Below are 26,540 nucleotides of genomic sequence, written 5' to 3' on the forward strand. Positions count from 1 at the left end.
GTTATCTATTTTAATCACTCTTCAGAAAAGCATCTCTGACTTTTCTTAAAGACTCAGATGTTCCTTGTACTTGTCAGAAAACAAATGTAGCTTAGGTCAGCATCTGGAATGGAGAAAAATATACAACCACATACACAAAAAAGATAATTAAATTAATAAGGAATCCTTTTCAGACATAACATCCCATAGGCCAAAAAAAATGTTTTCAGAACTATCCAGAACAAAGTTACAGAAGTGACTTAGAAACTAAATTAATTGGATTAACTGCTGGAGGGCACTGTTCAGGAGACCACCATGACCCGTGGGCCATGCCAAGAATGACACCCCAACTGGTTGATGGAAGAACCCATGGATAAAAAACGTACAAATAAAAAATGTGTTGCAGGTTTAAAGGCAGGTTTATCATTTCACTGCACATTTAGAATCTACGGCTGGGTTGTTCAGCTATTCTGAAATAAATAAGACACCTCAAAAAGATGCCTTGCTGGTCATCCACCCCAACCTCGGATGCATTGCAGAAATCCTTTCAAAATACACACAACATGTGATCAGTTTTCCTTGAGGACTTTCAATGACCACCTCAGTCTTACGGAAATCTGCTGGTTCTCTTGACACAGAATGCAAACTTTCACAAAATTCTTCCTTCTATTAAAGTCTGAAATCCATCTCCTACTTTCCCATTGTCAGCACAAAATAGAAATTATGTGCTTTCTGCCACATGGTGGCCTCTCAGCTACACAAAGGCCATTACCATGTTGCCTCTAACTAGTCTTCTCCAGTCTATTTCCAGATGTTTTGGCTTCCTTCTCATCTTGGTCACCCTCCTCTGGATAAATATTAGTTTATCAGTGACCCTCCCAAAATGGGAAGCCCAGAGCACAGTAACATTATAGCAGAATGATGTGGGTTTAGTCTAACCAGAAGAGTTTAGGGGGACTACAGCCGTCACTGCCTAGAAGCAGCAACTGTGTTATATGCTTCCTCAGGGCTCACTAGGAAAACCCAGTCCCCAAGATTTTTTCATAAAAGCTGCTATGAAGCCAAGAGCTCTTGTTCTATATATGTGCAATTTTGACTTAAAAAAAAAAATCAGAACCTGAAACGGATCTCTATTAAATGTTATCTTAATAGTCTCAGCCTATCAAACCAGTTTTCCAAGGCTACTGTGAAATCACATTTTTCAACTATGATTTTGACACCAGATACATCCAGTAAAAAACCGTGCCTAGAGAATAACATGACAACCAATTGCCCAAAACCCAGCTTAAGAACACACCACAAACAAAACAAACTTCTAGTATAACTTCCTTAATTTCATCCCCTTCCTTCCATGCTTCATAAAGGCAATGGCTACGAGCCTGAATTTGTTTGTCACTCCTATGCTAAAAGACTGTTTTGAATTTGAGTCCATCACCAATTATATTTGTTGTATGAAAACCTAATAAGCACACAGTCTAGTTTGTCTTCATTTTAAGTAATTCAAATGCTGAATAGAGCAGCACTGTCCTCATCTATCAGACTAGTAATCCCATCAAAACAATGAGGTGACTCAGGCATGACTAATTCTTTGGGAATCCTTACTAGCTCTCAGCAAATAAAGTATGAAGTACTTGCAAGTCATACATCAGATGATCCAGTCTGAAACAACCAATATCAACACAAGTGTTTGGTCACTGATAAAAATATGCCTTTCTCTCTCTTCTGAAATCTTTCTGCAAGCTTGGAGGATAACATTCTCATTCCACACATCCCCCAGATTATTGACTTGGTTCTAGGCTAACCTGTACCCAAAGTTATGAGTTATCTGGGTCCATGGGTTTGCCTTTATCCAGAAGAGACAGTATTTTTTTTCTGTTACCTCACCTACATCTGGCTTCAGGGCCTTCCTTCCAGTTTACTGGTAGAGACAAAATTAAAGCAGGAGTTAAAAAAAAAAAAAATCTGTCCTCTTTCTATCACCACTATACTATCAACCCCTTCCTCTCTCTAGAATTTTTCTTAACAAGCAAACTATGGGGCTTTTATCTGCTATTTTATAGTCAGGGTTGTCCCCATTATACAGACTGACAGCCTGAAGCACTTAGGGCCCCCGTATTCACCCCACGTTAATCTGGGAGGCTTTCTCCCGCACGTTTTGGCTTGTGTACAATTCTTCAGCCTCCCTCTCCTCTTGTCAATCCAGGCTCCTCTCATTTCACTCTAAAGCCTACAGAGGGTAGCTGCAAGGTGGGCCTCCAGATCTCTTGACTGGACAGCAGTCATGGAGGAGGAGTTCAGAGTCCAGGAAGGTCCCAGGTCATAGGCTTACAAGGCCAAAGGAGACCATGACCGGTTTGATCCCTGGGTTAGGAAGATCCCCTGGAGGAGGGCATGGCACCCCACTCCACTATTCTTGCCTGGAGAATCCCGTGCACAGAGGAGCCTGGCAGGCTACAGCCCACAGTGTCACCAAGAGTCAGACACGACTGAAGGGAATGGGCATACAGCACAGTGTTCTTAAGTTGACAGAAAAGGAAACCGAGGGGAAGTCAAAACAAAAGCAAACATCAGAACTCCCATTAGAACACAAGATTCCTCAAAGGTAAGGACAAACACAAAAAAATGGGCTGAGCCTCCTTTCCACGTAACCAGTAACCAGTGGGATATAAAATATGGCTCCAATATTGTAGGACTAGGAGGCCCGTAAGTACTTCCTAGATACACAGATCTCCTAAGACACAAAATGGCTCGTTTCAAAGTTTCATTTTGGGGTTGATAATTCAGTCTCTGAGACACCAAACTGGGGCTAGGCAAAAAAAGGTACCAAAAAGGAAAAACAAACCCACAAACCCCACAGCTGCTTCTCCATGGAAAGAGACTACAATGTATTTGGAGGGAATAACAATTGAGCATATAAATTACAATAAAATACAATAATGATGAATAACAAGAGAAGAGATTTAAATTAATGGTAGAGCTGTTCAGGGGGAGAGAGGATTAGGAGCTGGGGTAGAGAGAAAGGGAGGTGGGTATGTCTTCTTTCCCAGCGGTGTCTCAGCAGCCTTCTGTCTCATTTCTCTCTCTATAAAGCAAAACCTGCCTTCTACTTATCTACAAGGATTCTGGGAAGACATAACAGATAGAAATGTACAACCTCGGAGGAAAGTTCCTAGTATTATAATCACAAATAAAGGTGGAAGCCACCTATGGTCTACTGTAAAAACCCCAACTCTGTACTACGGCAAATAAGATCTTTCAAATTCATAACATGGGTAAGGAGTAAAGTGATAATCCTTGCATTATGCAACTTTCAAGGAAAAGAAAACAAGAGTCACTGTTATTTCCCAATATCACTGGCTTAAGAGGCCTACATCTTAATTTTTGTACTCCCAACCCCTCCTTTCTAAGACTGGTACAGTCAAAAAAGGTTCCATGAAATATTTTCAAAATACATAAAATGCATATTTTTCCATTTTTGTTTTGGTTGTTGACTAGAGGTTTTAATATCGCAACTAAAAAAATTTCCACTGCATAGGTTGCTATGGGTGATTTCCACTGCCACGTGCTTAATTAAGATTGTATGGTTATTTGTACCTCAAAATTTTTCAGAAAAAGAAAAGCAGATTTCACTGAAAATTTACCTTAAGTGAAAAACGATTGAAACAAGTTGGGGAAGAATATACTGAAAGTCATTTGCCATGAAAATAAGTCAAAAAGGGGAGGGTGGGAGATCCTTTTAAAAGCATCCCAGAGCAAATAGAAGGCAATGGAGGTATTTCTCCCACGGGAGATTAGTGCAATGAGTCTGATGCTGAGACCTCAGTTCTCTGCAACAGAAGGCACTTTCTACCTCACACACACAGGAGCCACACTGGTCCAGGGAGGGTACAGAGCCTTGTTCAAGAGTCACAGCTAGTGAACAGTGGCAGTGCTTAGTAAGAACCAAGTCTCTTGAGTCCAGGGCCTTGGTTCTGTTCAGGACCCCATGCTCTATCATCTAGGTTTGGGGCATATTTGGTTTCCTACTGCTCATTGATTCAAACTCGAAACTTGCTTGTGAAATTCCAAGGTGTATATCCAGAGATATTTTGGTCTCTAGAAAGCCCCAGACAAGTTGGCTCAAACGAACTGTATTCAGGGAGCTAGTTGGGATCCCTTTTAAAGCAGGAGTCACTCTGCTTTGTGGATTCTGAACTAAAGGGTGAATGGCCTTAAGTTGAAGTTATCATCTTTGCATGGCAAAGATCTGGATCCAGCACACCACTGGGGACATAAAATATACTGGATTCTTTTTTTTAAAAAAAACTTGTAAACAAGACATTGGAATTAACATGATCATTTCTGATCCAAGATGATGCAATAAATCGTAGCTGCACACGCACATAACTGCGGAAGATCCAAACCAGAAGTTTCTGAGATTTAAGTTAACAGAGACATAAGCTTAGATTCCCAAATGTGGAATGAGGGACAAAGATTCAAGTAATACAAACACTTCATAGAGAGGAAGGAAATGGCAGGTAAGTAAATGTAAATACAAAGGGAAATAAAAAGTTGTCATTCAAACTTTTAATCTTCTCATTGTACAACTGATTCATTTTAGCACAGTTAGAGCAACCTTTGTAATATCTCCACTAGCTGAAAAATTTCTCTTCAGCTTAACTCAGAGTATCTGAGAGCCTGATAAGATCTCTTCCAAGAACGTGACTTAACACTAGCAATGCAACAAAAATAAAACACTTCCCATTCACTTGTGTGCATACAGCCACCTATGTGGCTTATCCTAAGTCAACGCAGCCCAATCTCTACCATGGTTAGAACCACAAATACCACCTGGACTGGCAGGTCTTCTGATCAATCTTTCACTTTCTTCATGAATAATCTTCTCAGAAGTAATTTATCAATAAATCAAATGTGTTCAGTTTTACCAAATTCACTGTTTTTAAAAAATCTGTTTATAGTTCATCTCCCCAATGGGATGTGACCATTTTAGAGTAGTACGAGGTTGTCCCGGCAGTAGCTTGACGAAACTGCAAACTGGGTTTTCTAACTTTAAAATTGGGATCACTATCTTTTATCCTGGGCCATAGATGGACCCATTACCCCAAGCAATGATCCCACAGATGCGAGTCTGAGAGAAAGGTTGCCCCCAAGCAAGCCACCGCCACCCCTGGAAGAGTGAGGTCAGAAACATCGCACGGCTAGCGGGGCACAAATTCCACACTGTGACTTCAGCCTGCACTGAGATTTACTGACTGGATGTAGGCTCCGAACGGCTCCTAGTTGCATAAATTTCAGGGCCCTTGGACCTAATCAGTGTAGCTACAACTCTGTACTATATACATAAGGGAGCTGGATGTTTTGCTGTAATTGAAAGAGAATACCTTCACTCTTGACAAGCCCTGCAGTCTGGGTTTCATCTTCCAACTCTATAACTGCCTTGCTCTCTGAACCTCAGTTTCCTCAACAGGTAAAGAGGGGGTAACACTTTCTCTCAGTGTCTCTATATGAAAAATGCCCAGTTCGGTGCCTGGCCAACAGTGGAGGCTCAGCCAAGGTTGGTCTACTCCTTACTGACTTCTCTGCTCAGAATACTTTCTTGCTGTTCTCTGCATTCCTGGATCAAAAGCTACTTCTAATAAACCTCCTGAATAGTCTAACCAAGCTCCAAGTATGACCCTACTACTGTACAGTTTATTAAAATCATCTCTGTGTGGTTCTGATCTTGTTTAAGTTCTCAAATTGAATCTTGCTACTCAAAGTGTGATTGGCAGGCCAGCAGCATCAATATTGCCTGGAAGTTTGTGGGAAATGCAGAAACTCAGGTCCCACCCCAGGCCTACTTAATCACAATTTATGAGACCCCCACCTCAAGTGATATGTTTACATTTCAAAGTGCTCTGAATATAGGTGCAGTAGTATAAGCATTCTGTTTATACGTAAACTAAAAAATAACAGGAAGGATACTTTCAAAGTAGTAACTTCTGGTTTCTAGGATGTAACACATGTCAGACTGACTGATGATAAGCTTCCACAAACTAAATGTTTTCAACACAGGATGATGAAGTTCTAAAGCCTTTGTTTTTAATATACACTGTCATTCTATATATGGGCCTCCCCCCACCATCAACTTTCTGAAATATTTTTTAGCTCTTTCCAGTTATATGTGAAAGTACAATTTTTAAATGCTCCTGAAAGTAAAATTTATGACCCAAATTCCTCAAATGAATCACCAAATGCTGGATATGGGAGGCTGGTAACTCTGTGTATCAGGAAACAAAAACCAATCTGAGTGAGTCATCTCTGTGATCAAAGATAACACAGCCACAGCCAGGGCTTGGTGCAAACAAATGGCTACAGCAATCACACACCAGAATCTCGTGTTTAATGGTTTCTCACATTAAAGTGCATCAGTCAGCTCTGTGAAACCAGGAAGTGGAACCCAGGACACCACATAAATAACAAGTACACTCTCTTGAGTTGGTTATATTTTATCCTTCTGCTCTAAATCTATTTCAATTTTTTGGCAGATATATAAAAATGAAGATGCTGTCAAGAGGGAAGCAGAAAGGTAAAAAGGTAACTAAGATGACAGGACTTCAGAAATACCTCATAAGCAAATTTCAGTACTTTTCAGAGGCCTATTTATTGAGGCCTTTGATCCAAAACAAAAAAGGTGATCAGAAGCTGGCAAATGTCATCACACTGAGTGTAAACTATAATACTTTCCATCTCATTGCATATTAATTTTGACTGGGCTTTTAATTTATGTTATCTATATATCAAGAAACATTTACCTTTATGTTTTTACACTCTATCAATGGAAATATATGTTTATTAGCAGTAAGAGAGTACATATGGTAAAAAAAAAAAAGGAAAGTAGCAGCTGGCAAGTGCCTCAAAACAAATGAAACAGAGGATGTGGTAATAGGCTATAGAAGTAGAAATGCCTATTATCATTTGATTCCATGTATATTCTTTATGCATGCTTTTTCTCAGACACTCCAAGCTTTAAAGAGGAGATGAGTGGGAAGTAAATGCATGCTACACAGCATTGCCATTTAGATGCTACCCCTCAAAACTACCCTCCAACTCCAGAGTGAAGAGCCAGGTGTCCCCTTAAGTCCAGGGATAGGGGTGTATGCCAGAACCGAGCCTGCCCTGTGCTGACCAGGCTCCACACAGGGATAAGGCTATATTTATCAAAAGGGGGTATCTCCTATCAACACCACATGCCCATTAGCAGGCAGGACTCCCAAGGAACACTTCTTAAACAGTAGATAGGAGCTCCTAAACCCGTAATCTGAAAAAACTGGAGGCCAGTTGGAGGCAATGGCAGTAATTTCAGGCCCCCACCTTCACAAGCACCCTCCCAACGTTAAAAAAAAAAACCTAAAAACTCTAATTTCTGAAATAGAAACAGGATTAAATAGCCCCATACAGCCCATGGCACTCCCATTATTTGCATGCCACATACACTACCTCATAATGAAGGGAATAAAAGGTGCCATGCTGAGAGCAGAACAGGTGCCATCCATGGGGGAAGGGTAGAGTCTCCCCAACACCAAAAGTAAGAGAAACATGCTGGGATGTCGGTTCAGTTCTCCTGTATCACTGAAAAAAAAAAAAAAAAAGCATTGTACATAAAAGGTTTAAAACTTGAGGCAGAGCACTGTCTTCAAACATTTTTCTCATTAAATAATTGCATATTGAGTTGGCCAAAAAGTATGTTTGGGTTTTTCATACCATCTTATGGAAAACTTGAAGGAACTTTTTGGCCAACCCAATATATAAAGTAAGACTCTATGATCAGAGATAATTGTCCTTTTTTGCATTTCTTTCCTCCACTTACTTCGTATCTTCTTACTGTGCAAATAAGGAAGAACTACTGGCAAAGCCGCAGACTGGGCTTTTGCACACGATTCTCTTCTCAAACCGTATTATTTGATAATTAGAGTTTTCTGTTTTGATTTGAGCTGTTCAGACAGTACAGAGATGCCTGTTCCAGAGTATGAAATGTGAAACTTTCAACATCCAAATGTACTTAAGAAAGCGTGAACAGTCGCTTACCAGGGCCAGAAAAGCCTGTCTGCACAAATTACTAATGTGAGGAAATGTATCATAAACAGAAGTAAAAATTCATTGATGCGATTTTATTTTCTCATTACAGACAATTGGTATAAATTCATGCCAAGTACAAAAACTGCTGAAAGAATAAAATGGCCCATGCTCTAAGATGTCCATACTAAAAATTCCACTACCAGCCACAGACTGTGATGGAAAGAACAACAGTGAACTTTGTTTTTAATCTGCCCTGATTAGAGTGGAAGCCCTCTTATTAGCTTTATTTTGTGTTTCCAGGGCTGCTGGCCATCTTTACTCAAGTAGAACAGTATCATTTCTGATCATACATGACCAGGTGAGTCAGCTGCAATAGACCAGTAATTAAAAAAAAAAAAAAAAGACAGATGTGTGTTAAAGCAAACTCAATGTGTAAACACACAGGCTCTTAAATGTAAGGGGAAGAAAATGATTCTTAGAAGAAATCACAATATGCTTCTAAAAATCTAATTCCTATAAAACATCAAAAACTTTAAAAACAGGATTTGTAAAAATGTAAAATAAAATCTAAAAACCTGATTTTATATAACTTTTCAGGTACAAATCTGCTACAGAGCATCAGGCAATGTGATGTAATAAAGAAGCAGGTTTTTTTTTTAATATCCATCTATGTTACAAGGAAAGAGCTGATTAAAAACTGCTGCCTGGAGGGAAAAATCTCAAAGTAATTCACACCCTTGATTCCACTTTGGCCCACCCTATTCTCTTACCTGTCCACAGTATTGGCCACAGTTTCCAACTGTTTGAGAAGAAAGGGATAGAGTTCAGGGAAACGAGAGAAAAATTCGCTCCCTGTCATTCTGTGGAGGTAGAAAAGGAGATAAATTATTATCATTTATTTCCTCTGAATTGATAAAGCCTTTTTATTTATTCATTTTTTTTTAAAGAACATCAACTAAGATCATTTGTTTGAATATTTAACGAAATAAAGTTAAGAACAAAACTTAACATCTGAAGAATTTAATTCTTTTGGATTTTGGAAATGCTCTTTAACACAAGGAAGTTTACCTCAAAATTTAAGATTACATATACTTATAGGTCTTTAATATTAAATTCTGACAGGGAAGAAATGTGCAATTTGTGAAAATGCCAAGTTTCCGCAATTGATTTGGACCATGAATATAATCAGCACCCAGTTGACTGAGACTGATTCAGCTTCAGTAATAAGCACAGTGTAAAACAAGGTTTCTCCAAGTTGGCATCAATGACATTTTGGATGAGATAGCTCCTTGTTGTGGGGGGCCATCCTGGGCAGTGCAGAAGGTTCAGCAGCCTCCATAGCTTCTACCCATGATATGCCAGTAGCACAACACCCCTCCCCACAGCAACTGACAACCGAAGATATCTCTGGACATTGTCAAATGCACCCTGAGAGGAAAAGAAAAGTTCCCAGTTGAGACCCACTGGTCTGGAGCATGATCATCAGAAGACATGGCGTGTAAGGTTCTGGAGCGTCAATTTGCGAGGATTATCTTCTCCCTCTTTACAAACACTGCTCCCTGCACTCTGACAAGATTCTGGAAATGGTTCTTCCAACTGTACAATTGACAAAAAAAGCCCAAGCTAAATACGGCACTTGGTTAAATACTGTGTCTCCAAAACTATGAAGGAACTACTCTGAAGGGGTGACATACATGTTCCCAAACCTGCCCCTTTTGTCAACTCTAGATGCATTCTCCTATTAATAAAGACCCCAAATACCATTTTTCAAAAACTGAAGCGTATTTTACACACAGTGAAATGCTCAAATCTTAAGTATACCATTTGGTCAATTTTCATAAATGCATACACTCATGTAATCCACCTCTATAAAGCCTGAGGAGATTTCCATTATTTTAGAAAGTTCTCTTTCACCCCTTTTCCAGTCAGCTCTAAATCCCCAAAGCAACCACGATTTGATTTCTATCACCACAATTTGGTTTTGGGTGGCTCAGAGGGTAAAGCGTCTGTCTGCCTACAGTGCAGGAGACCCTGGTTCAACCCCTGGGTCGGGAAGATCCCCTGGAGAAGGAAATGGCAACCCACTACAGTACTCTTGCCTGGAGAATCCCATGGACGGAGAAGCCTGATATGCTACAGTCCATGGGGTCGCAAAGGGTCGGACACAACTGAGCAACTTCATGCTAGAATTTCATATGAATGTAATAATGCATTACTTTACTTTTTGGGTCTGCCTTTTTTCCACTCAGCATAAAACTTATGATATTCACGCACGTTATTCAAGTATCAATAGATTGATTCTTTTTGTTGCTTTGTATTCTACTGCATGAATATACAAGTCTGTTTACCCATTCTTCTCTTGACAGACAGACTGTTTCCGTTTGTTGGCTTTCATGAATAAAGCTGCTATGAATATTCTTGGACAAGGTTTTCTGTGGACATATATTTTAATTTTTCTTAGATAAATATCTGAGAATAAAATGGAAGTTTAATATTTTAGAAAACTGATAGTTTTCTAAAATAATTATAACATTTTATGCTCTCAACAACAATAAGCAAGCATTCTAGTAGGTCTAAATCCTTTCCAACATTTCCTGTTGTCTTTTTTTTCCATTTTAGCCATTCTCATGACTCTGGACAAGAGTGATTACTTTTATTTATTGCATACTTAAAAAAAAATTATCACAGTATAATTGCTTTACAATCTTCTGTTAGGTTTTGCTGTAAAGTGAATCAGTTACAAGTATACCTATATTCCCTCTTTTTTAGATTTTCTTCCAATTTAGGTCACCAAAGAGCACTGAGTAAAGTTCCCTATGCTATATAGTAGGTTCTTATTAATTCTCTATTTTATACATAGTCGTGTATAAATGTCAATCCCATTCTCCCAACTCATCCCACCCTCTTTCTTCCCCGCTTGGTATCTTAAGTTTTTTTTCTATATCTGTTGCAAACTTTTTAAACCTTACCACAACTTTATAAACTTCTTTTTATAACTATTTCATATTCAGTAAAATAAAAATTTTTTGAAGTCCCTACTCATTTCAAATTATAGATTTATCGAACATTTATTGGGCATTTTATGTAAAGAAAGCTCATTTCCTTCTTTATACTTACATATTTTTATGGAAAAAATTAGTAAATGTTAAAAGAAACAGACTGCCCAGTGCCTCTCCTTATAGAAAACTATGCAAAAGTATCTTGGCTGAGAAAGTATTAAAAAAATACTTTAAAAAACTCAGTCAATTCGGGTACACACTTTTCGTTTTGACTTTTCTTCATCAACAAATATGAATATTACATATACTGTTGTGCACCTTGATTTTTTTTCATCAAAACTTTATCTACAAAATCATTCAATATCAGGCACCCTGATCTATTTCTTTCCATTTAATGACTGCAGAGTAAACCATATTACAGTTACGTGTGACTTAATCCCTAATGGTTAGGGCTTTTGGTTGTTATCAGTCTCTTGCTGTTACAAAGGATGACATGTATAAAATTTTAGTTAAAAATGCAAACCTGGGTTTTGCAAGGTCAATGTTTTATTGAGGGAAGACAAACCAATTCCCTTGCAGGCTATGTCACATTCTTTACCATCTCCAAGCAAAATGGTTAAGAGTATCAGTTTCTATTTTTAGTGGAGCCATTTAAAGGTAAAACTCTTTAGGAGTTCAGTCCTGGGATACCTGAGTACTACCTGCCCATACAGAACATCCCCATCTACACAACAAAGCCTGGAGGACGTATCTTCTCAAGGAATCAGTCACTAATCTCTAGCAGCCTGGTATCTCTTGGGGGAGTAACAAAGATAAACATTCTCACTTGCTTGTTATCACCATCATCTAGAAACTGCCTTGATAAATAACTGGCCCCGCTGACCACAATAGTGCCAGAGACAAGGGCTGAAGAGCTACTATTCTAAAATTAAAGTCTTTTTTTTTTTTTTTTTTGCCATGCCACACAGCTTGTGGGATCTTAGTTCCCCAACAGAGACTGAATCCAGGTCCTCAGCAAACAGAGCACCAAGTCCTAACCACTGGACCATCAGGGAATTCCCTAAAGTCATTGTTTTAATGGAATGAAAGCAAATTACCTCATTCAGTTACTTTAGCAAACATTTACCAACCAGTTTATCTTGGAGGCTTTATGAAGAAGGTACATTACTCAAAGTTAACTATTTGGTGAATCTTTTAACTAATTGTTTTGTTCTTAATAGCCTGGTGTGTTTCGACTAAATCTTTAAAAAAAATATTCTGTTAAAATTACTGTGTCCCTGCTTGGTGGTGAAAGAGACAGAAGCATCATTTGTGCATCTGCCAATGTTTAAGAAAAACCAAAATTATGTTTAAAGGAGAATTCTGACCTTGTATTCAGGTTTGCTGAGACATAGGAGGTGCCCTTCTATTCTAGGATTTACTTTCCAGGTAGCATAAACTGAATTCTGCATCAGCCAAGGGCTACTAATGACTTCCCTAAATGTTTATAGAGTATAACCTGAAGGATATGCAATATTAGCACTTCTTGTGTATTATAAAACAGAGCCTCAAGTAAGACATAAATGGATATCAAAATTAACTCAGGGGCTTATTCAAACTTCACTCACCTCTGATTCTCAACTACACCAAAAAGTCTACAGAATCTTGAATCCAGAACTTTGGCTGCTAATATATATTAATTCCAGCCTTCAACTAACAAATGACTACATTTTATAAGTACACAGAATGGAGAACCACTGTGTATAATAGTGCTTCTAAACGGAGGCAGTTCACAGGTTTTGGGCTGCCTGCAGAGGTCTGTAATCTAAACTCATTTTAAAAGACCAAGGTCATGGAACCATTTTAATCCATGTTTGAATCTCCCTCCTCTGAATCCTAGAACATCTAAGTTTTACCTTTCACTTGCTGCTTAATCAAAACTGTGTGATCACATTTTTCTCAAGAACATAGCAAATATATATTCTTACATACCTGTATACTTCATGTTGAGCCCTATGCTAGGTCCTCAGGGAGATACTAAGACTATGAGATAGCCACTGCTCTTGGAGCTAAAATCTGATTAGGAAGGCTGGCATATTTATAGACTATAAATAAGAACATAAGGCAAACCAGTGTAAGGGTCAAATAAATGATGTTTACAGTAAGAGTACAGAGTTGGAAAAGATATCACCGGGAACCAGAAAGGTAGGGAAAGTTTTGTGGAAAACATGGAAACTAAGGTGAATCTTGAAAAACTGGTAAGACTGGATTAAAAAGGAGGAAAGACAGCATGGAGGATGGGCAGGTACAGGAATCAAGTGGACAGACAAGTTGGCTGGATGAAGAGAACTTCATGACAGGAGAAAGTAGAAAACACAGGATGACATACAGCTTTTTAGAAATTTGAACGCCAAACTAGACAGATGCACCTGTGTCTTACTAGGCCCTGAAAGTTTCTGAACAGGAGAGAGACGTGCCAAGAGCAGACAGACTAGACCAGAGAGAGTAGAAACACGGTGGCCCCGTAGACATTCACCACATGCGCACCTGTTCCCCTCAACTAGAGCATTAATCTACAGGCATCAAGGCTTCCCTGCATCTCTCTTGATTCATGGCATAATACTCTGTACCTGTTGGTTGACTGGTAAATATTATGGCAATGAATGAATAAATAATGGTAGCCAGAGAAGAAAAAAAATTCTAATATAGCTGACTTCAAACCTATGCTTTATGCCTTTATTCTCTCAGTGACTGGTACCTACCTGACACTTAACTACTCTTTCAGCTTCCCAAGCCCAAAACTCCCGATGCACCAATCAACAGGCAAGTCTTGCCACTTTTACCACCAGAGTATATTTTGAGTCTATTTCCCACCATTCCCCCTATTTAGACCACAAGTCTGATGCCATTGTTTCTTGTCTAGAAGCTGTATCAGCCTCTCACGGGACCTCTTTGGCTCAGATCTTCCCTCTCTGTAACTCTGTTGTGATAAGAACTGTCTTTAAAATACAAACCTACATTATGAGATTAATAGTTCCCTAGAGAAGGCAATGGCACCCCACTCCAGTACTCTTGCCTGGAAAATCCCATGGACGGAGGAGCCTGGTAGGCTGCAGTCCATGGCGTTGCAAAGTCGGACACGACTGAGCGACTTCTTTCACTTTTCACTTTCATGCACTGGAGAAGGAAATGGCAACCCACTCCAGTGTTCTTGCCTGGAGAATCCCATGGATGGCAGAGCCTGGTCGGCTGCCATCTGTGAGGTCACACAGGGTCGGACACGACTGAAGCGACTTAACAGCAGCAGCAGTGCCTTTTGCATAGTCTAAACTCTTCAGCCTGACTTACAAAGTTGTGCTCATTCTGACTCACTTGTCCAGCTACTTCTGCCTCGCTGCCTTCAAAACCAGCCACACAGAATTTCTTTCGGTCCTATCAACATTTCATGCTCTTCCTACTCTCCAGATGCTGGCAAATAGACTTTCTGCTAGGAACACTTCTGCCCTAGCCCACCCCAGACTAACCCGAAGCAATCTTTCAATTTGGGGCTTAGGCCAACTTCTCCTAGGACACATCCCTGATGTTTCAAACGTGTGTTAGGTGCCTGACATTAGTCTTAGACTATAACTTACAATCTCCCCATCACAGCATTTAGAGCACTCCATAACTTGCTTATTTCTCACACCAGTTACACACTTTCCATGGGCAGAGACTAACTGTGTGTATCTTATTTCTCCATATTATCTCAGGTACTAATATTATCTCAGGTACTAAGGAGGATGCTCAGTTCACAGATGGTGAGCAGTTGCTGGGTGAATGAAGCTAGAGAAAAGAGTCCTTGACAAAGTCAAGGAGAAAAAGAATTATGACTAATAAATAACAAATAAATATTTTCCTAAAGTGCATCATTAGCTGTATCTAAGGGCATTCAGAAGAAGTGAAGTGAAGAAGTGAAGTGAAGTCGCTCAGTCGTGTCTGACTCTTTGCGACCCCGTGGACTGTAGCCCGCCAGGCTCCTCTGTCCATGGATTCTTCAGGCAAGAATACTGGAGTGGGATACCATATTTCCTTCTCCAGGGGATCTTCCCGACCCAGGGATCAAACCTGGGTCTCCCGCATTGAAGGCAGATGTTTTAACCTCTGAGCCACCAGGGAAGTCAGAATCATCATCTAAATCAACAAACTGAGTATCTTGGCAGGGTTCAAAATGTTCTTAAACACAAATATATAAAGCTCATCTCCCTGGTTTACAAACACTTTGATTCCAGTTCCCCCAAATAAGCCAACAGTGTAATATGTTACCTCCCCAGATATAGCAAGCCCTGGAAAAGGTCAGTTTTCATTCCAATCCCAAAGAAAGGCAATGCCAAAGAATGCTCAAAATACTGCACAATTGCACTCATCTCATACGCTAGTAAAGTAATGCTCAAAAATTCTCCAAGCCAGGCTTCAACAATACGTGAACTGTGAACTTCCAGATGTTCAAGCTGGTTTTAGAAAAGGCAGAGGAACCAGAGGTCAAATTGCCAACATCCGCTGGATCATGGAAAAAGCAAGAGTTCCAGAAAAACATCTACTTCTGCTTTATTGACTATGCCAAAGCCTTTGACTGTGTGGATCACAACAAACTGAAAAATTCTTCAAGAGATGGGAATACCAGACCACTTGATCTCCTCTTGAGAAATCTGCATGCAACAGATTAGAACTAGAAGCAACAGTTAGAACTGGATATGGAACAACAGACTGGTTCCAAACAGAAAAAGAAGTACGTCAAGGCTGTATATTGTCACCCTGCTTATTTAACTTACATGCAGAGTACATCATGAGAAACGCCGGGCTGGAAGAAGCACAAGCTGGAATCAAGATTGCCAGGAGAAATATCAATAACCTCAGATATGCAGATGACACCACCCTTTTGGCAGAAAGTGAAGAGGAACTAAAAAGCCTCTTGATGAAAGTGAAAGAGGACAGTGAAAAAGTTGGCTTAAAGCTCAACATTCAGAAAACTAAGATCATGGCATCTGGTCCCATCACTTCATGGCAAATAGATGGGGAGACAGTGGAAACAGTGGCAAACTTTATTTTGGGGGGCTCCAAAATCACTGCAGATGGTGATTTCATTAAAAGACGCTTACTCCTTGGAAAGAAAGTTATGACCAACCTAGATAGCATATTCAAAAGCAGAGACATTACTTTGTCAACAAAGGTCCATCTTGTCAAGGCTATGGTTTTTCCAGTAGTCATGTATGGATGTGAGAGTTGGATATAAAGAAAGCTGAGCACCGAAGAATTGATGCTTTTGAACTGTGGTGTTGGAGAAGGCTCTTGAGAGTCCCTTGGACTGCAAGGAGATCCAACCAGTCCATCCTAAAGGAGATCAGTCCTGGGTGTTCATTGGAAGGACTGACGTTGAAGCTGAAACTCCAAATACTTTGGCCACCTGAGGTGAAGAGCTGACTCATCTCAAAAGACCCTGACGCTGGGAAAGATTGAAGGTGGGAGGAGAAGGGGATGACAGAGGATAAGATGGTTGGATGGCATCGCCAACTCAATGGGCATGAGTTTGAGTAAACTCTGGGAGTTGATGATGGAAAGGGGGGCATGGCGTGCTGCTGTCCATGGGGTCGCAGAGTCGGACACGACTGAGAGACTCAACTGAATTGAACTGGGGGTAAAATTCTCCAGTGACAGGCATTTCAAACCTGTTTACCTATGTGGCCAAAAACTAGCCCAGCAACTTTACTGGAAACAAGAGAAATGATAAAAAGGAAAAACTGAACCTCTGTAATTTCAATGTCCTAGGAAGACAAAGGAGAATAGCAAAAACTCTGAATGGGATAAAACAGATAGACACAGGAGAAAACAAACAAACCAGGATAGAGGGTGAGAATAAGCAGCTTTAACCTTGGGTTTTTCAGACTATCAAAAGGTGAGTTGTTCCCCATCCCACCAGGTAAGAATAATGCCAGCACAACAGATGAGAGGCTCCTGGGGAAACACAGAAGCTGCTTGAATAAATCAACATGTCCTGCACCAAGAATAAGGTGCCCAGAGCACAGGGTGGCTGTCATTTCCACCAAGGCGATCCTTAGCTGCCGTGTTCCTGGACGGACTCCCCCAGAGTCCAGCTGGGGCTGAGAATGAAAGAGGCTAGCAAGAGAGGTTTACGGAGTGAAAGAAAATGCCCGGCTGGCACCATTTTGTTTTTATTTTAAAAGCTATTTTAAATCTATTCTAACACTTCTTATTTATTGAGAAAAATTTAGATAAATAAAGAACATTGCAAAGAAAAATCTAAAAATCACCACACTCATACTACCTGACGTTAGCAGCTAGTCTGTCTTGATGTCTGTTCATATCTTTCTCCTCCTTATATACTGCTCTATAATCTGCTTTTTATACTTAATATATGAAGAACACTGGTCCACATGGATCTGAACCCATTTTGATGTAGTAGCCTCTGTGTGGTACACTCTCTGTGCTTCTTCTATGTTTGAACCCAGGCCTGGGGCACTAATCCAGACATTAAGCCAGTACAACTAAGCCATGTGTGGAAAGAGCCTCATTCCAGTACTGCCTTTTTGTCTGCACATTCCACACCTAATCTTGGTAATGCCAAGAGAGTCTAGTGTTGGACAGCATCTGACCTTTGGTCATTTTGGTAGTCTATGAGCTCTCCCTGCCATCTAACAGGCCTAGAGAAGCCTTCATGTGCAGCAAGCTTCTATTTCTTTTCGAGATCTGTGTCTTAATTAGTCAAAATGCTAGAAGCACACATGCTTCTGAGTTTCACACAGGATGAAAACTATCATGCAAAGAAAAGAAGTATTTGGGGTAACGCTGAAATAAGGTATCTCCGCCTCCCAGTTCCTACATATGTACTCCCTATCGCTCTCAATCTTACCAGGAACAAGGATCAACCGAGTAACGTACAAAGGTATAAAAAGAGGAAGCTAGCAAGGGCAAGCAAAAACCTGCAGCAGCAAGGAGGTGCAGAGTAAATATCAGCAAAGGTAGAGTGTGTGCCTGGTTTTAAAAAGCCTGGACTTATTCACAGGCTATGGAGAAAATACCATAAAACTGGTCATTAGATGAAAACAAATGATGAAGGCAAAAGCCTGAGGGTTTTCAGTTGGTATTTCAAATAGGAACCCAATAAACTATTAAAACCTAGCTACTCCCCAGTTTCTGGTCTATAAAACCACCCCAGAGGAGAGAAATCAGCTAAGGGCCTATGTCTCCTTGCCACAGTGACTGCTGATAAAAACAGCAAACTCATCTTAAGAAAAACAGTACCTCCAAATGCAAACAAACCTACAAAGAAGACAAAGTGCACACACACACATTTCAAAGGATGATCAAATGCAAACTCAAAAAATAGAAACAACTAATAAAAAGAAATCTGGATTTGGAATCCCACCAAGAAAACCATCTCTGACTCCATTCCCAGAATCCTCTCTCTACCTCTGACTGGGGCTGACACTAGAATTTCTCCCTAGAGTTGTAATAACTAAACAAGAATAAGGGATTGGACAAAAGGGATGTCAGGGGTCCCAGGGTCAGAATCTCACACTCGACAAGCACTTGTAATCACTGTGATGTGTCCACCAGGAAGTCCTGTTATAAGTCCTGTTATTAAATTTCAGGCAAACTGTGTAGGAAGTTAAAGGACTCTGACCAGGTCTCCTGCCAGTCTCCTCTACCTTCCTAATCTCTGTAGATAGCCATGGAATTCTTGGCCACGTTGAAAGCTTTTCTAACCCTTTCCTGCAGGAACTGCTTTCCAGGTGGAGAAGCTTCCGAATCACAAAATTAGCCGTCACTATGCCCATGGATGGAGGAGCCTGGTAGGCCCCCGTCCATGGGGTCCCTAGGAGTCGGACACGACTGAGCGACTTCACTTTTAATTTTCACTTTCAGGCACTGGAGAAGGAAATGGCCACCCACTCCAGTGTTCTTGCCTGGAGAATCCCAGGGACGGGGGAGCCTGGTGGGCTGCCGTCTATGGGGTCGCACAGAGTCGGACACGACTGAAGCGACTTGGCAGCAGCAGCAGCAGCATGCAGTACCCAGGGAGGGAAGTGAACGGTCTTGGTTCTGAAAGTGCCCTGCCCTACTCCTTGTGAAATCACTGGTCCTAAGAGAGCTGGGAACCCGCTTTCTGTCCTTACCCAGCCAGTTGGTCAGTAAGCAGGCACCTCTTGAATTTCTCATGTGTGCAAGGTCCCACTCTGGCAGCTTATATTGGATTTTTAAACTGTTTTATTTATTTACTTCATTGGCTGTACCGCGTGTTATTTAGTTATACCATGCGAACTCTTAACTGTGGCATGTGGGACCTAGCTCCCCGACCAGGGATCAAACCTGGGCCCCCTTCATTGGGAGCACATAATCTTAGCCACTAGACCACCAGGGGACTTCCCTTTACTGGATTGTTCTTTTTTTTTTAAACATCAGAAATTTTTTTCTTAGGAAATGTTTCTTACTGAATCCCATCATCTAAAAATCTCAGTGTATCTGGGTTAATTCACTAATCATTGTGTGAGCAGTCTGTGGTAGACTGTTTCCAAAGATGGCCACCAACCATTCCTACTGCCTCTCTACCTGTGCAGGACCCCTTCCCTTCAGGCGGCAGGGCCTATCTCCTCTCCCTTGGCCTCCAGTCTAGGAGCCCTGTGAGTTCTCCGATCAACAGGAAGTGACGCAGAGCCAGCTGTATCTTGGGCTTCACACGGCCTGGCAGCTTCTATATTCACTGTCCTGAGGACGTGGCTACTCTGCGAGAGAGTCCTCACTAGCCTGCCCAGGCATCCTTGCCTCAGTTGAGGCCCCAGATGAATGCTGCCATGTGAGTGACCCCAGATGACACCACACGGTAAAGAAGAACCACACAGCTGAACCCAGCCAACCCACAGAATTGTGAGATTAAAAAAAAAAAAACAAAAAACACAACACTGTCATTATTTTAAGCTACTAAATTTGGGGATGTTTGTTTTGTAGCAATGAAACACAGTTACAACATTTGAGACACTGAGTTATACTCTGTGAAAAAGGTAAAACACTAAATAAAAAGGACACTGATAACAAGGAACTCACAGTTTAACTTCTATATTTATCCTCTCACAGTTCTGGAGGCCAGAAATCTGAAATCATTATCAATGGTCCAAAAATCAAAGAGTCAGAGTTGTACCTCCAGAGGTTCTAGGGGAGAATACAAATCCTCACCTCTTCTAGTTCTGCATGGTTGCTGGCATTCCCACCATCTCCAATCTCCTCTGCAGTCACATTGCTTTCCCCTCTTTGTCTCTCAAATCTCCCCTGCTTTCCACTTACCAGTGATGGCATTAAGGCCCAACCAAATAATCCAAGATAGTCACCTCACTGAAAGATCCTACAAAGACCCCCTTTGCTTACAAGGTAACATTTACAGGTTCTAGGGATTAAGAACTGATGTCTCTGGGGTGGAGGGGAGGGAGTGAGAGAACTGGTATTTGCCTCGTACAACTGCGAAAACCTAAGAGTTAAGACACTCAGGGCAAGAGTGAACATAACTGGTTTATTCCAAGGCAGTTATTTTTCCAAATCTTTAAAGCAGTGGACCACTTTTTTTTCAACTATAATCCCAATATTTAAAACATTAGAAAAAACAACAACAAACCAGAACTGTTCTGGTGGAAGCAGGGTTGGGGTGAGAGATCATCAGTTTGGCCTCCCTCTTATCCTTAGCAAGCACAGGCTCTGATGTACAGGCTCTGATATACCTATGTGAGCCCAAGAGGCACAGTTTAGAGGGGCTTTGGAAGACAGTAAAACTCAAGATAGCAGTCCACACTTCTTATCTTTTTACTTCCTTTTATTCCCAAATTTCCAAATCTCTCTTTTTAAGAAAGCATACTCCATCTGTCACTGCCTATAAGTCCCTATGATATTTCATCTTTTCTGTGACATTAATAGTTACTGCTGTTTTATTAAAACATATTCCAAGTCTGTCTCCTCTCACTAGGAAGTTAGATCCTTGAGACTAAAAATTGTCTTATTTCCTCTCTAATCTCAATACCTAGAACGGTGCTAGTACATAGGACACTCAGTGCTCCCTTCTTATCGTTTTCTCAGAATTCCCTCCACAAATCTTGCTCCAGGAAAGGACAGGCTGTCTTCTTTTCAGCCATAAGTGTCCATTTCCCAAGAGTCTGACTCTCAAAATAAGAACAGGATGAAAAAGCTCTTATTTGGTAATTCTAGGGAATTATAATGTATGGACATGAAGAGTTGGACTATAAAGAAAGCTGAGCACAGAAGAATTGATGCTTTTGAACTGTGGTGTGGTAGAAGATTCTTGAAGGTCCCTTGGACTGCAAGGAGATCCAACCAGTCCATCCTAAAGGAGATCAGTCCTGGGTGTTCACTGGAAGGACTGATGTTGAAGCTGAAACTCCAATACTTTGGCCACCTGATGCAAAGAGCTGACTCATTTGAAAAGACCCTGATTCTGGGAAAGATTGAGGGCAGGAAGGGAAGGGGACGACGGAGGATGAAATGGTTGGATGGCATGACCGACCCATGGACATGAGTTTGGGTGGACTCCAGGAGTTGGTGATGGACAGGGAGGCCTGGCGTGCTGCAGTTCACGGGGTCGAAAAGTGTCAGACAAGACTGAGCGACCGAACTGAAAGAATATCATATAGACATTAAAACTATAGTCAAGCAAATGCATTAAACATGCAAAAAGTTCAGCGTTGAACTGGTCTCATCCTCATCCAAAAATTCTAGCAAGAAATCACCTAGAAACTTCTCTTTCACTCATTAACAATTAATAGACTAATTTAACAAAAGGTCCAATATTTCAGAATAAAAATTTCTTGGTTTCTATCCCTGTAATGCTTTCATTAAATTAATTTTTTTCAAGATCCTACTCTAAACGTTATGGACATTTTCACTAAGACTAATATCAATTTGCCAAATTCATATTACTAAAGCATGAGGAAGGTGCCAACAGAGTTCCAGACTTCAAGGAACATATCAGAGCAGGAGGGACGCTCAAAGAAGATCTACTACTCTAATCATTTAATTTTCCAGATGAAGAAACCAATGCTCAGAAGAACTGAGTTTCCCAAATTCAGAATACAAGTTGGGGGAAAATTCAAGAGTAGGACCCAATTCTCTTGTTTCCCAATCCAGCCACTAGACTTTTTTAGGGTTTCCATTACACAGGTAATCTGCTCATCCTGTACTGGGCATCTACTTAATGAGGAGAGGACACTGTGGCCCAGACAGGCCAGTTTTCAAAGGAGCTCATGTCTTCATGATGGGATCAGATAGCCATCTCTCCCCTGCTGTCAATCAGCCTCGGTCAACTTAGACTAAGATTCCCTACCTAAGCTTCTACTTCCATACACTGAGCCAGGCCCACCACCACCTTTAAATGGAGTAGATGTGCAGGCAAACTGGCAACTAAACTAATCCTTAAAAATCTATCCATCTGCCCTTAAAAAGCATTTTCAGAGGTCAATGGAGCACAGATACTCCATTTGATCTAATAAGTCTCATCTCCCCTGTATTCAAATTAAGAGAATCTTCCTATTTTACCACAATACCCTTAACCACTCTCACCACCACGACCCTCCCCTCAGAAAAACTAAAAACAAAAATATAAAGGAAAAAAATCTGTTAAATCTCATGCAAATCAAACCAGAAAAGAGAGTGTGTTTATTTGTTCTTATTCAGACTCAAGGGCTTCTCCCTAGTGAATCCATGTTTTTTGTAAGTTTATACTCAGGCCAAGGCTTACTTACAAGGGAAAAAAACAAAACAAAACCAAAAAACCAAGGAGTCATCAGGCAAATGTCACACTCCCAGAACATTGTCTATAACTAGGTATGACGTGATATCCAATATATGTTTTCCCAAATTCATAGTTAGAGGAAATAAGACTCAGAAACCAAAGAATGATTTCTTCTGCTGTGAAAGTATTTAAGAGTCTCTATGTCCATCTTAGACTGCAGGATTTAGTCTTCTCTCTGAACAACTGCCTGGAAGTACTCAAAAAGATGGGATAATTTTCAACAGATTGGCTGGATCTCCAGACGAAGAGGGAAAGCCAGCATTTGGCAGAGTTGTAAAAAGAACACTTTGGACATCTTAGCCATTTATTTTTTGGAGAGCCAGAAAACTAATCTGGAATAAGTATAACTCATTATTATTATTATTTAAAATCCTAACCTTTGGCTCCTGGGTTTGGAAGCTGGAAACATGTTGGTTTCTGTAAAAATGCAAACAAAATTTATTAAATTAGACATTCCAGGATCAGGGCTCTGTGTCTGGTGTTCTCACGAATGTTGTGTTTGTTTGTTTTTAATACTCTCAAGGAAGTAGGGTACCACCTCTTCACAGACCCTGGAAAGCCATATGCTTGGCCCTGAGAGCAGCCTGTACCCTGAGATCACACCAAGGCAGGCTTTCAATACGGCTGGGAGCCATTCTCTGCCATGCATGTTTCCCCTTAACAGCCAGACCCAAAACCCTTCAAGAGGCTGCGGCTGTGTTTGCTACTTCAACTGTATCTCCTACAGCACCTAGTAGAAGAGACAGACATAGCATGTGCTGCCTTCATTTAAAAATAAATTAAGGAATAAATCATGTCTCGTCTCTCTCCCCTCTTCTGAGTTATATTCTATCAATTACAATTAATGTACACTCATTAAAAAAAAAAAACCCAAACAATATACAAATGTGTAAGTAGTAAAAGAAATATCATTCCCCCCTTCTCACTACTGCACTTGACTAAAAAAAAAAAAAAAAAAAGAAAAAGAAATATCACACTGCCCCATTCAAGACCTTTTCTATACACGTATAAAAACATTAAAATTATACATATAATCCACATAGCTGTTTTGGAGGAAATGGTCAACAGGAAGGTTTGTGTTGAATATTGTTCAGCAACTCTCACTTAAAAAAAAAATATTTGGTGCTTTACAAATCATTTAGATTCTGTAAGTAGAAAGAGAAAAATCAAGTTTTTCTTGTCCTTAATTTTATTTTAGATTTTTTTTGATGCAGACTATTTTTAAGATCTTTATTGAATTTGTTACAATGTTGCTTCTCTTTTAAGTTTTGTTTCTTTGGCCCTGAGGTATGTGGGATCTTAGCTTCCTGACCAGGGATCAGACCTGCACCTCCTGTATTGGAAGGTGAAATCTTAACTACAGGACACCCAGGGAAGTCCCTTGCGACTAATTTTTTTAAATGTTTTGAATAAAAATATAATCTATTACTTTATCTCCATATTTGATCAATAATCTAGCTGAATACAAAATAAAAGGAAGGTAATCATACTCCATCAGAACATTAAAGGTATCTCTCTTCTATCTTCTAAGTCTGCTCTCATTTTGATCCTTAATTCTCCATATGTGAACTGTTTTTGTTTTTCTTAACTCTACAAAATTTTAGAAATTTCATAATGATGTATCGTGTCTTGGTATGGATTGTTTTTCAGTCACTGTACCAGAACGTGCGTCCTTAAGTTCCAGGAAAGTTTCCTGTGCTGTTTTGACAATTTCCTGCCCTTACTTTGCTCTGCTCCAACCTCCTGTCCCCCCAACCTCACTTTTTCTGGTTGTATCATACACATGGGGGATCTAGTTCCCTGACCAGGAATAGAACCTCTGCCCCTGCAGTAGAAGTAGAGTCTTAACCACTGGACTGCCAGGGAAATCCCTGTGCTCTCCCTTAGAACTCTTGTAAGCAGAATATTGAATTGCCTGAAATAATCTTCTGATTTTTTTAAATCCCTTTCCCACCTTCCATCTCTCTTGATCTCTTGAGTTTTGCCTCTGAAAGGGTTCTTTTATTCTGTCTTCCATCTTTTTTTTCTTTTTTAAAAATTTAATTTATTTAATTGGAGGCCAATTACTTTACAATATTGTAGTGGTTTTTGCCATATATTCATATGAATCAGCCATGGGTGTACATGTGTTCCCCATCCTGAACCCCTCTCCCACCTCCCTCTCCACCCCATCCCTCAGGGTCATCCCAGTGCACCAGCCCTGAGCACCCTGTCTCATGCATTGAACCTGGGCTGGTGATCTGTTTCACATATGATAATATACATGTTTCAATGCTATTCTCTCAAATCATCCCACCCTTGCCTTCTCCCACAGAGTCCAAAAGACTGTTCTTTACATCTGTGTCTCTTTTGCTGTCTCACATATAGGGTCATCGTTACCATCTTTCTAAATTCCATATATATGTGTTTTTTCATATATATGTGTTACATATATTGGTGTTTTTCCTTTGTGACTTACTTCACTCTATAGGCTACAATCCACGGGCCCGCAGTCAGACACGACTGAGTGACTTCACTTCACTTTTCACTCTGTATAACAGGCTCCAGTTTCATCCACCTCATTCAGTTCAGTTCGGTCGCTCAGTCATGTCCAACTCTTTTCGACCCCATGAATCGCAGCACGCCAGGCCTCCCTGTCCATCACCAACTTCCGGAGTTCACTCAGACTCACGTCCATCGAGGCCGTGATGCCATCCAGCCATCTCATCCTCGGTCGTCCCCTTCTCCTCCTGCCCCCAATCCCTCCCAGCATCAGAGTCTTTTCCAATGAGTCTTTTCCTCATTAGAACTGATTCAAATGCATTCCTTTTAATAGCTGAGTAATATTCCATTGTGTATATGTACCACAGCTTTCTTATCCATTCATCTGCTGATGGACATCTAGGTTGCTTCCATGTCCTGGCTATTATAAACAGTGCTGTGATGAACATTGGGGTACATGTGTCTCTTTCAGTTCTGGTTTCCTCGGTTTGTATGCCCAGCAGTGGGATTGCTGGGTCATATGGCAGTTCTGTTTCCAGTTTTTTAAGGAATCTCCACGCTGTTCTCCATAGTGGCTGTACTAGTTTGCATTCCCACTAACAGTGTAAGAGGGTTCCCTTTTCTCCACACCCTGTCCAGTATTTATTGTTTGTAGACTTTTTGAGGGCTATCATATTTTCTAATTCCCTATAGCTCTTTCTTATTCTGATTGCTCTTTTAGAAATACCATCCTGTTTTTATTTCATGTAATCAGTTTTATCTCATTTCTCTGAGAATGTTAATGTACCTTTTTTCATTTTAAGTTTTCTTCTGGCCACTATGTTATATTTGCTTCTATTTAATTCCTTTTTTAAAAAAAATATTCTTCTTCTAATACTGATTATAAATTTTAGGTGGCAGCTGTTTCTTGGAGTGATTATAGTACCTCTCTTCCTGCTGCACAAATACACACATTCCAATGCAAAGAATAAATCTATCAGTTAAAAACACGAAGTTCCATAATGTGTCAAACAGGGTTTAGAAAACGGGCCAAGGAGAAAAACGGCACAATGAAGACCACCCTGAATAAGTAAAATAGCAGAAAGGCATTTTATTCAAAGGATAGCTTCTGGTTTTCTTTCCTTCGTAGAAGCTTTTCATCATGTGAATCTAAAGAACACCAATTCTAAATGCCAAATGTTCTACCATAAAAGATTTTTCCC

The 26,540-nt window shown here is 40.3% G+C and overlaps 1 protein-coding gene across 2 annotated transcripts in view; it reads right to left on the bottom strand.

Annotated features, from left to right (window-relative positions):
* The window catches only part of THADA (THADA armadillo repeat containing), a 328,900-nt gene that overhangs the window by 177,690 nt on the left and 124,670 nt on the right, over nucleotides 1–26,540 (bottom strand). For both annotated transcript variants that reach the window (XM_040224708.1, XM_040224707.1), the window contains 2 exons: nucleotides 8,808–8,897; nucleotides 7,459–7,590 (listed from right to left, as the gene is read on the bottom strand). In XM_040224708.1, the coding sequence (XP_040080642.1) occupies nucleotides 7,459–7,590; nucleotides 8,808–8,897 (222 nt within the window). The remainder of the gene's footprint in view (nucleotides 1–7,458; nucleotides 7,591–8,807; nucleotides 8,898–26,540) is intronic.

This window comes from Oryx dammah, unplaced genomic scaffold, assembly GCF_014754425.2.
Source record: "Oryx dammah isolate SB20612 unplaced genomic scaffold, SCBI_Odam_1.1 HiC_scaffold_25, whole genome shotgun sequence".
Taxonomy (NCBI): domain Eukaryota; kingdom Metazoa; phylum Chordata; class Mammalia; order Artiodactyla; family Bovidae; genus Oryx; species Oryx dammah.